Source organism: Sturnira hondurensis, unplaced genomic scaffold, assembly GCF_014824575.4.
Source record: "Sturnira hondurensis isolate 20B ecotype Veracruz unplaced genomic scaffold, ASM1482457v3 Scaffold0025598, whole genome shotgun sequence".
Lineage (NCBI taxonomy): Eukaryota > Metazoa > Chordata > Mammalia > Chiroptera > Phyllostomidae > Sturnira > Sturnira hondurensis.
In genome coordinates, this window is record NW_028098229.1 from 175,063 (window position 1) to 187,345 (window position 12,283).

Sequence of the window (12,283 nt, forward strand, 5' to 3'; positions counted from 1 at the left end):
AGGGATGATTTTGCTCCTTATAAACATTTATATATAAGCACACCCTTTTTCAGAAAATGATAACAAATAGCTTTATTAAGGAAACTGGGTGATAGTGCAACAAATGAACATGAAGCATGACATGCCTTCTAAAATCCCTTCTTGATGAAGGTGTGAAGTATGCATTATGAACAGCCTAAAAGTTCTTAGTATTATGTATATATTTATAGAATTATGGAGACAAACATGCTGGCCTGAGAAAATAACATCTTTTTGCCATGGTAATATATATATATATATATATAAAAGAAACTAGAATGGACTTTTTTCTATGTACACAAAAAATCACTTTAAAAGCTGTAGATAAACCATTACCTTATACTTGAAAAGGACTGTCAGTTTTCTACTATAAGTGACCCATTTTCTGTGGTTTGTGACTCGTTGCCAGGCACAGTTTGCTCTAGGCTAACAAACTTGCTCTATTTCATTCAAAGGCTCTAGTCTCAATTGATTCAGTCATGAACTGATGCAAAAATAAGGATGTTGGTTGTTCTGAGGCTAGGAGTAAATCTGAGGCTTTGTTCTAATCGATATTAACTGACCACTTTAGGATATATAAAGAACCCTCTCCACAAGAGGGTAATTGAAAAGGGTATACTGTGATGATTGCAGTCATTCCATTTTATGAGGAATTTCACCATGGCCATTTGGTAGAGTCTGCAAAAAGCCTGAGGTTTGTGGCAATGTTTACAGGTAACTCTGGGAAGGTTTCCACAGGACCTGGCTCATAGAATGGTTCTCTGTTTTTAACATCAGCTGTAGGGTTTTCAGGTAGAACTTGACATGTTACAAAGAAAATGCTTCTGTGTTAATTAATTTTTGTGACTTATGGCTATTTACATAAAAGCTTTGTTTTCAAAAGCCCATAGCGATGTAACATTTATTGCCCATGTGAATGCAAGTGATTAACCTAAAAATTTGCAGGGAGACAGCCTTGGGAGGTGAGATTTAAATGTAAATCCAGTACATGCTACTAAATTTCTGAGCTAAATTTTATTCCTTATGGCATCCCTGAGTACAGAGCTCTCTCACTCCTTCAGAGGAGAGCTTTTGAAGTAAATGGAAATGTACTTGGGGACATTTCCTTCTAGATTTTACATGAATGCACTATACAATAACATTAGGCATTATTATGAAGTTACATAGTAATGCCTTTGGTTCTACCTATGGAAGTGAATTATGTGGGCTCTTTAAGTCCTTTTTGGATAAAATTACAGACCTGCATCCAAGGGCTCATGTTTAATCTAAAATGAGTCAGATTCTGTATGGACTGCATTTTGTCCCAGGTATCAGTAAAAGTCCCACAGTACATTTTGCAACAATAGGGTGAAGATCCTAGTGTCTTGGCCAGTTTCCAAATGGTACAATTCCATCCTCCACTTGCCTAACATTTCCTCTGCCATTCCAGGTGGGAGAGAAAGTCATCTTCTAGCTTTGAGGGCGTTAGACTATTATGGAGTAATACTCTAAGTTAGTGAGGTATTTGGCACACACCAGCACTGATATATTTGCTAGTTACTAGTAATGTGAAGTGACAACTAATTCTGTTGAAGCTTTTAATGTAAAATGATTTACAAATTCCTAACTTAAAGGCTGCATTTCAAATATAAGCCTAATTTAATCAATTAGTTAAAGGATCCACTCAAAATATTTTATCCTTGCTAGAAAATAGCAATAAACATCCCAAAGTGTGTGGTTCTGTAATTAATTTGTTGGGGGGGGGGTGGTGAGGTGGTGCTGAAGATGAGGATCTATCTGTTCAGCACTTTTAACTATTTAGAAATTCTTAGTCTATTAAGATAATCCTAAAAATGGCTAAACATTATCATTTCAAATGACCATGGCTATTAACAACAAATTGTTTATACAGACGAGATGCAGAAACAGGATGTGTGCCTCTGGCAAGCCTGCCTCTGCTGAGGCAACCCTGCCATCACCCTGATGACCACCAACACGAGGAGTTACACAACCACAAATAGGCATTAATTAGCTGCTCTTGACAATGGCATGAACTGAAATGGCACAGCAATGGGATGAAGATGGTTTCTGCACCTGTGAGCTGGAAGTCATCACCTGTTCCACTGTGGCAGTTGGCCTGGTCATCATCACATTCATCCAGCAGGTTCCCATTGGGAGTGGTTGGTCCAGCTGTAGGTGCTGAAACAAAATTCAAGGATTATTATCTCTCTCCTGAAATACATTCTCAAGCCTCTGGCTGTTGAATCTGCTAACGCTTTTGAAGAAAACTCTAATCTGTCGCAAGAAGGCCAGGAGTGTGGTTGACCTCTTTCAGGAGCTAAATAGCCTTGGAATTTTCAGAATCCACTGGGGATCATTTTGTTTGGGTGTTTGATCTATATTTGCTGAATAGAGTTGACTGCCTTAGCATTTTCTACATTGTTATCTATATAAACATAATTTTCTAAAAAGTTCTAAAATTCTCATGGTTATTTATTCATGACCCTGGAGTTGGGAAATTGGATTATAGAGATGCTGCATGAACTGTTTTTCTACTCATTTTCAAGGTGCTAGAGAAGTCACTTATCATGAATTCTATTATATTCTTAGTACTTACTAAGTTTTCTTAGTTTCATTATAAGTTTTTCCCCCAAAGATAACCCCAATACGTTCACTTTTAGTACACTATTGTTCTTTTTTTTTTTTTTCTTTAAAGACTGACTGTCTCCCGGGTGTCTGAGAGGGCTTGTCTTAGATATCCTGGGGCCATTTCACCTGAACTCCCAGAGGACTGAATTCCACTGCCAGCAGGGATTCTCATATACGTGAGTTTGTGGATGAAAGGTATATGACATTAATCAAAGACTGCTTTTAATCTTTAAATTAGGTTTGGTCTATTTTTTTCAGATACCTGCTACTCATTTTTGCAATGTGTTTAATGTTTTATGGTTTGGGGTATTGCACTTCATTTTATGAGACTGAAAATAATGTACAGTTCTCTTGATGACTGAGAACCAGACAAGAGTGGGGGTCTGTTCTCTAATGTCTGGTGACTGCTGCTTTCTCAATAAAACTTTTGCAATTGTGCTTAAATACTGAGTAGAATTATGACAAAAGTAGAAATGTAGCTAGTTTCAACTTTCTCAACTCTCTCAAAGCACACACCAATAATCACTAGAAAATCAGCATGTATGGATATTGTGCACACTATTTAGAAATACAGTCTATACTTTGTAAAATGCATATACAAATATGTCAGGCTCTACTTACTTTTTCAATTTTAATTTTTATATTTTTTCAATTATAGTTTATGTGAAATATTATCTTATTTTTAAGTACAAGGTATATAGCATAGTGCTTAGACATTTATGTAACTTAGAAAGCGATCACCACAATAAGTCTAGTGCCCACCTGGCACTGTACATAGTATGATATCGATTATATTCCTTATGCCTCATGACTATTTTGTAACTGCCAATTTGTATATCTTAAACCCTTCACCTTTTTCACCTAGTCCCTAACCCCGGCTCACACCTGTTAACCATTAGTTTGTTCTCTGTGTCTATGAGTCTCTCTATTGTGTTTGTTCATTTATTTTGGTTTTTAGATTCCACATATAAGTAAAATCATATGGTGTTTGTCTTTCTATCTGACTTTTTTCACTTAGCATAATACATTCTATGTATATCCATGTAGTTGCAAATGGTGATATTTCATTTCCTTTTATGACTAATATTCCATTTTATATATATATATATATATATACCACATCATTTTTATTTACTCATCTACTGATGGACATTTAGATTGCTTCCATATCTTGGCTATTATAAATAACACTGCAGTATCATAGAGATGCAAATATATTCTTGAATTTGTGTTGTGGATTTCTTCAGATAGATACCCAGAAGTAGAATTGTTGAGTCATAAGGTAGTTTTATTTTTTGAAGAATATCTGTACTGTTTTAAATAGTGGCTGCACCAATTTGCAATACCATCAATGGTGTACAAGGCTTCTGTCTTCCCTGCATCCTGGTCAACACTTGTGGCTTGTTGTTTTATTGATGATAGCCATTCTGATAGGCATGAGCTGGTGTCTCATTGTGGTTTTAATTTGCATTTCTCCAACAATTAATGACATTGAGCATCAGTTCATATGTCTACTGGCCATCTGTATGTCCTCTGCTCATTTTTTAAAAAATAAATGAAACCCACTTTATTATTTCAAGTATTAATGATAAAAAATTTAGCCCAGCTATTGCATTTTAAGAAATGAAAATACCCTGTTTTTTAAACTGGATTGTTTGTTTGCTTTTGGTGTTAATTTGTATTTCTTTATAAATTTTGGATATTAAGGCTTCATCTAGTGTATCTTGGCAAATATCTTTCCCCATTCAGTAGGTGATCTGTTTGTTTTGTTGATGGTTCCTTTGTTGTGCAAAAACTTTCTAATTTGGTATAGTCCAAATTTGTTTATTTTTTCATTTGTTTCCCTTATCTGAAGAAATATATCCAAAAAGTATTGTAAAGAGCAATGTCAAAAATTTGTCTCCTTAGTTTTATTCTTGGAGTTTTACAGTTTGGGGTCTTGTATTTGTATTTAATCCATTTTAAGTTTATTTTTGCATATGGCATAAAAAAGTGGTCTAGTTCACTTTTGTGCATATTCTGTCCAGCTATCCATCCCAATGCCACTTGTTGAATAGACTGTCTTTACCCCATTTTATGTTCTTGCCTCCTTTGTTAAATATTAATTAATCATACAAATATGGGTTTATTTCTAGGCTCTCCATTCTGTTCCATTAATCTCTGTGTCTGTTTTTATGCCAGTACCATGCTGTTTTGATTACTATGGCCTTGTAGTATATTTTGATATCAAGTAGTGTGATAACTCTATCACACTAGTGACTATCACACAGTGACTAGCTCTGTTCTCTGTCAAGATTGTTGTGGCTATTAAAAAAGTCTTTTATGCTTTCATTTAAAATTTAGAATTATTTGTCTTAGTTCCGTGAAAAATTCCATTGGTATTTTGAAAGGGATTGCAATTGACTCTATAGATTGCTTTGAGTAGAATGAATATTTTAACAATATTAATTCTCCTTATGCATGACATGGTACATGCTGACATTTATCTGTTTCTTCTTATGATTTTCCAAGTACAGGTCTTTTATCTCCTTGATAAAATTTATTCCTAGGTATTTTATTTTTTTGATAAAATTGTACATGGGGCTGTTTTCTTAATTTCTTTTTTGATAGTTTTTTTATTGGTATATAAAAATGCAACAAACTTCTGAATATTAATTTTGTATTCTGCCACATCACTGGGTTCATTTATCAGTTCTAATAGTTTTTTGGTGGAATCTTTAGGATTCTCTGTATACAGTATCATGTCCTCTAAAAATGACAGTTTTACATTTTTCTTTCCAACTTGGATGCCTTTCATTTATTTTTTATGTCTGATTACTGTGGCTAGGACTTTCAATACTATGTTGAATAAAAGTGGTGAAAATGAACATCCTTGTCTTATTCATGATCGTAAGAAAAATGCTTTTAGCTTTTCCTTGTTGAGTATAAAGCTAGCTATGGATTTGTCATATAATTCTACTCCTCTATTCCTACTTTGTGGAGAGTTTTTTTAAAATCATAAATGGATGCTGGATTTTGTCAAATGTTTTTCAGCAGTTATTGATATGATCATATAAGTTTTATCCTTTATTTTTAAGTGATGTGTCATGTTAATTGACTTGTGAATATTGAATTAATTTATTTCCCAGGAATAGAGGAGGAGATTAAGATGGCGACAGAGTAGCATGGAGGGAACCCAGCTCCTGTGCATCTGATAGAAAATCCAGGCAGATCTACTGAAGAACAGCATAATCAACCAACAATTCCTCAACATTTATGAAAATAAGAGACCAGAGAGTGTGACAGAGGAACCAGACAGCTGTAGGTCTGTGAGGACTCCAGAAGGCGAGTGAGGATAAAAGCGGCTGCACCAGCAGCCTCCTTGGCAGTGGGCTGTGCCCACAGGGCGCCCATGATGGGCGACCTCCGGTGGTGAGTGAGTACGGAGGAGAAGCCGCGGAGAAGCGGCGGGTGATCTGGGCCGGTGGCATCAGTAAGAAACTGAGGCCCCGTCTGGGACCAGCGCTGGGGTGCCTGTGGCTGAGGGAACTCCAGAGGCCCAGTAACCGGTGGGCTGACAACAGACTCCGTGGGAGCCATGGGCCTGCTATAGGGTCCATGGGAGAGAACTGACTGTCGCCTCCCTGTCTAGGCAGGCAGGATAATACTGGGCAGAGACCTGTGGGCTTAAGTTAAGGTAAAGGGTGGCAGGGGAGGAGGGCCCTGTTTAACTGTGGACTTGTGGTCGCCAGCCCACCGGCCAAACAGCCCACCAGCCCCGGGGATTTGAGAAGGACACTGTCGTTGCTGGTCTTTTGGGATTGGGCTGGGCTGAGAGGCAGACTTTGTGGAGAAGTCTCTATTAGAAAGTGAACTAAACTGAGCACGGGGGGGTGGGAGGGGATGGGAGTAATAGACAGAAAACTGTACTTGGAAAATAATTAAATAAAAAATTGGGTAAAAAAAAAAGTGAACTAAGGGGTTCTGTGACAGCAGCTCGCCTCACAGCCCAATCACCCAGCACCCGTCCAGGAGAGGGGTGGGAAAACCTGGATCCCGCCACAGGACTGAGAAGGACAGTGCCAGATACTGCAGGACCCAGGCAGCCTGTCAGGGGTGTGGGCACCCACATCCCAATCCAGTAGCTTGGCTCCCACGAGTGAGCGCATGCGCGCCTGCATACCTGCCCTCAGAGAGGCCCTGCTGGCCGCAACCAGAAAAACCGGTTGGACAGTTTGAAACCGACAAAGGAAGGTTTGTGTGTGTGTGTGTTTGGGGTTTTTTCCCCCCTCTCCTTTTTTTTTTTTCTTTCTCAACTTCTTTTCCAAGTAATCTTATATCTTTTAAACTGTATTGTTGCTCTATCTTTCAATACTCTGTTCCTCATTCCTTTTTCTTTTTACCTGGGTTTTAGTCCTTCCGTGCTTCCCAAATTTTCTGCTTATTCCTCCGTTCTCCTGACTTTTGTGTGTGTGTGTATGTGCATGTGTGTGTTGGATTGTTTGTTTGTGTGTTGCTTAGTTTTCTTTTAGGTGTATTATTATTTTTTTTGCATTATTCTCACTTCTTTTTTTCTATTAAGAATATCTTTGTATTCCTCCTCTTTCTGTACAGGATTCTTAGTCCTGGCTGGTTATATTGTGCTATCGCACAGGTTCCCACTGCTCTTTCCACCACAGTGTATTGCTAATTTCCTATACTTCACTTGCTTTCCTTTGGCATACTACCCAAGCTCTATGCCCCCATTTAGACAGATTGCATAGAGTCTATCACGTGAATGTTGCTCTAATATTATTGTAAATAAGAGCTGTTCTATACAACGGTAATACTTCATAACACATCTCTCGGACCTTAGACCACCTTACAGGTTCCTGAATTCTATTACTCTATTTACTTGCATGCTACACCTAGATACTAACCTGTACTCTCACCTTACCTCAAAATCTGAACACCCACAACCACACTGCTTTCTAGATACAACTCACAAGCCTCCCCTTCCCAACAAGAGACTTAACTTATGTCCATCCTTTCTTAAAAGTGGCAAGCTGGGTCGAAGAGCACGGTTAACTCTATACATAGCCTAAAGATTATCTATTTCTTCTCTGCCAACTGTGACTGTAAATAACATAAAATACTCCTCTGCTATCATAAACGATTTTGCCTCCACCTCCAACTGATCACACATGCACAATAAAGAAAGGAGTAGGTGGAAGCGGAGAACATGAAGATACCTGCAGGAGACTGCACTGTTGACTTTCACAGGTATCCTACCACAGAAGTTCACACCATAAACCCAGGGAACTAGAACAGATCAATTTAGGAAGCTGAGGCCAACGAGAAGAGTATCACAAACAATGGGAAGACAAAGAAACAATCCCCAAATGAAAGAAAAGGAGGAAGCCTCAGAAAGAATGTTAGATGAAATAGAGGCAAGTCAACTTGAAGATATGGAATTTAAAGCACTGGTTATCAGGAAATTCAAAGAGCTTACAACAAGCTACCAGAAGGGGAGCTACAATGAACTCTCTGCAAACTGTACCAACATGAAAAAAAAAAAAAAGAAACCATCAGTAAAGGCGAAGAGGAAATGAAGAATACAATTTCTGAACTGAAGAACACAGTAGAAGGTATGAAGAATAGAATCCATGAGGTGGAAGACCACATGAGTGAGATCCAAGACAGGGTAGAAAGAATCTCCCAGATGGACCAAGAAAGGGAAAAGAGAATCAGAAAAAATGAGGAGAATTTAAGAGAAATGCATGAAAATATGAAATGTAATAATATCCAAATAATAGGAATACCAGAAGGAGAGGAAGAAGAATAAGGGATAGAAAACCTATTTGAAAGAGTAATAATGGAAAATTTTCCTAAATTGAGGAGAGATAAAGTCACACAAATCCAGGAATTGCAGAGAGTCCCAAGCAGGTGGAACTCAAAGAGGCCTACTGCAAGACACATCATCATTAAAATGGCAAACTTCCAAGACAAAGAGAGAATCCTAAAGGCAGCAAGGGAGAAAAAGGAAGAAGCATACAAGGGGGTCCCAATTAGGTTGGCTATTGACTTCTCAATGGAAACATTCCAAGCAAGAAGAGAATGGCAAGAAATATTCCAAGTAATGAGAAACAGAGGCCTACAACCAAGGCTACTTTACCCAGCAAGGCTCTCAATCAAGATAGAAGGCCAAATACAGATTCCAAGACAAAACAAGTCTAAATGAAAATGCTTCCATCAAACCAGCTCTACAAGAATTACTAAAAGGGCTGCTTTAAGGAAAGGAAGGAAAAGAGAGAGACAGAGAGGAACACAGGTATATAAAGGGCAATGAATAAGCACCTTTCAATGATAACCTTAAACATAAATGGATTAAATGCAAGAATTAAAAGACATAGAATAGCTGAATGGATAAGAAAGTATGACCCACACATATGCTGCCTACAAGAGACCCACCTCAGGTCAGAAGACTACCACAGACTAAAGGTGAAAGGATGGAAACAAATTTTCCAAGCAAATGGACAAGAAAAAAAAAAGCCGGGGTAGCAATTCTCATATCAGACAAAATAGACTTCAAAAGAAGGGCCATAAAGAGAGACCCAGAAGGTCACTTCATATTACTCAAGGGAAGAATCCACCAAGAAGACATTAACATCATAAATATATATGCACTGAACTCAGGAGCACCCAAAATATAAAGAAAATCCTAGAGAACCTCAAGAAAGAAAATGACAGCAACACAATTATAGTAAGGGATTTTCACACCCCACTGTCAAAAATGGACAGGTCTTCCAAACAAAATATCAACAAAGATATTGCAGCATTAAATGACACTCTAGATGAAATGGACCTAATTGATATATATTGAGCCCTTCATCCCAAAGAAGCTATATACATATTCTTTTCAAATGCACATGGAACATTTTCAAAGATAGACCACATGATAGGACACAAAACGAGACTCAACAAATTTAGGAAAATAGAAATCATACCAAGCATTTTCTCTGATCACAAGGGAATGAAATTGGAAACTGACCCCAATGAAAAAATCCAAAACACCCAAAATCATGGAGACTGAATGGTATGCTATTAAACAACGAATGAGTCAAGATCAAAATTAGGGAAGAAATAAAAAAGTTTCTGGAAACAAATGAAAATGAACTCACAACAACCCAAAACTTATGGGACACAGTGAAGGCAGTCCTGAGAGGGAAGTTCATAGCAATACAGGCTTACCTAAAGAAAATAGAAACATTTCAAACAAACAACCAAACCCGATGCCTCCAAGAACTTGAGGAACAACAACAAAGACAGCCCAGAGCAAGTAGAAGGAAGGAAATAACCAAGGTCAGAGCAGAGTTAAATGACATAGAGACTAAAAGCACAATTCTAAGGATCAATGAATCCAGGAGTTGGTCTTTTGAAAAGATAAACAAAACAGACAAACCTTTAAGTAGGCTCATCACGAAAAAAAACAGAGAGAGGACCCAAATAAACACAATCAGAAATGAAAGAGGAGAGATTACAACTGATACCACATAAATAGAAGGGATTGTAAGGAATTACTATGCAAAGCTGTATGCCAAGAAATGTGAAAACCTAGGTGAAATGGACAAATTTCTAGAAAAATATAATCTTCCAAAACTCAATGAAAAAGAAGCAGAAAACCTGAACAGGCCAATAACAGCAAATGAAATTGAAGAAGTAATAAAAAAAAAACAACTCCTGGCACACAAGAGCCCTAAAGTGGATGGTTTCACAAGAGAAATTTTATGAAACACTTAAGGAAGAGCTAACCCCTATTCTTCACAGACTATTCCAAAAAATCCAAAAAAAGGGAAGACTCCCAAACTCTTTTTATGAANTAGCCACAGCAATCAGACAAGAAAAGGAAATAAAAGGCATCCAAATTGGAAAGGAGGAAACAAAACTGTCATTGTTTGCAGATGACATGATAGTGTACATGGAAAATCCTATAGCCTCTACCAAAAAACTGCTCGAACTAATACATGAATTTGGCAAAACAGCGGGATACAAAGTCAAAGAAATCAAAGTCATTTTTGTATACTAACAATGAAACAGCATAAGCAGAAATCAAGAAAAAATCCCATTCGATATAGCAAAAAGAAAAATAAAATATCTGGGAATAAACCTAACCAGGAGGTTAAAGACCTGTATGCAGAAAACTACACAACACTGAAGAAAGAAATCAAGGAAGACACAAACAAATGGAAACATATACCATGTTCATGGATTGGAAGAATTCACATCATCAAAATGTCCACACTACCCAAAGCAATTTACAGATTTAATGCAATACCTATTAAAGTACCAATGGCATATTTCACAGACATAGAACAAACACTTCAAAAATTTATATGGAACCATAAAAGACCCTGAATAGCAGCTGCAATTTTGAGAAAGAAGAACAAAGTAGGAGGGATCACAATACCTGATATCAAACTGTATTACAAGGCCACTGTAATCAAAACAGCCTGGTACTGCCATAAGAACAGGCACATAGACCAATGGAATAGAACAGAGAGCCCAGAAACAAACCCAAATCTCTACAGTCAATTAATATTTGACAAAGGGGGCAGTAACATAAAATGGGGGAAAAATAGCCTCTTCAACAAATGGTGTTGGGAGAACTGAACAGCTACATGCAAAAAAATGAAGCTCGAGCACGAACTTACACCATACACCCAAATAAATTCAAGGTGGATAAAAGACTTAAATATAAGCCGGGAAACCATTAAAGTCCTAGAGGAGAGCATTGGCAAGAAAATCTCAGATATTCCACGCAGCAATCTTTTTACTGACACGTCCCCCAGAGCAAGGGACATAAAGGAAAGAATAAACAAATGGGATCTCATCAACCTTAAAAGCTTCTGCATGGCCAAGGAAAGAGTATCAAGATAAAAAGAGAAGCAACAGTGTGGGAAAACATATTTGCCAATGACACCTCAGACAAAGGTTTAATCTCCAAAATATACAAAGAACTCACTTGACTCCACTCAAAGAAGACAAGCAACCCAATTAAAAAATGGGCAAAGGACTTGAACAGACACTTCACCAAGGAGGACATACAGAGGATCCAGATCACATGAAGAGATGCTCGATATCGCTAGCTATCAGAGAGATGCAAATTAAAACCACAATGACATACCACTTAACACCATTCAGAATGGCTATCATAAACAAAGAAACAAACAACAAGTGTTGGAGAGGATGTGGGGAAAAGGGGACCCTCTTTCACTGTTGGTGGTATTGCAGAGTGGTACAACCACTATGGAAATCAGTATGGGATTTTGTAAGAAAACTAAAAATGCATGTGCCTTTTGACCCAGCAATTCCACTCTTAGGAGTATATCCTAAGAACCCTGAAGCATCAATCCAAAAGAACCTATGCATCCCGATGTTCATAGCCGTACAATTTACGACAGCCGAGAGCTGGAAGCAACCTAGATGTCCATCGGTCAATGACTGGATCAAAAAACTATGGTACATTTACACAATGGAATTCTATGTAGCAGAAAGGAAGAAGGAGCTCCTACCCTTTGCAACATCATGGATGAAACTGGAAAGCATTATTCTGATTGAAATAAGCCAGGTGGTGAAAGACAAATACCATAGGAATCACTGTTAACAGGAATCCAAACAA

General features: G+C 37.7%; 1 protein-coding gene across 4 annotated transcripts in view; it reads right to left on the reverse strand.

Annotated features, from left to right (window-relative positions):
• The window catches only part of NRP1 (neuropilin 1), a 215,660-nt gene that overhangs the window by 35,111 nt on the left and 168,266 nt on the right, over positions 1 to 12,283 (reverse strand). For 2 of the 4 annotated variants that reach the window (XM_037039876.1, XM_037039877.1), the window contains one exon: positions 2,092 to 2,196. In XM_037039876.1, coding sequence (XP_036895771.1) covers positions 2,092 to 2,196 — 105 coding nt within the window. The remainder of the gene's footprint in view (positions 1 to 2,091; positions 2,197 to 12,283) is intronic. The other 2 variants (XM_037039879.1, XM_037039878.1) reach the window with 1 other exon arrangement.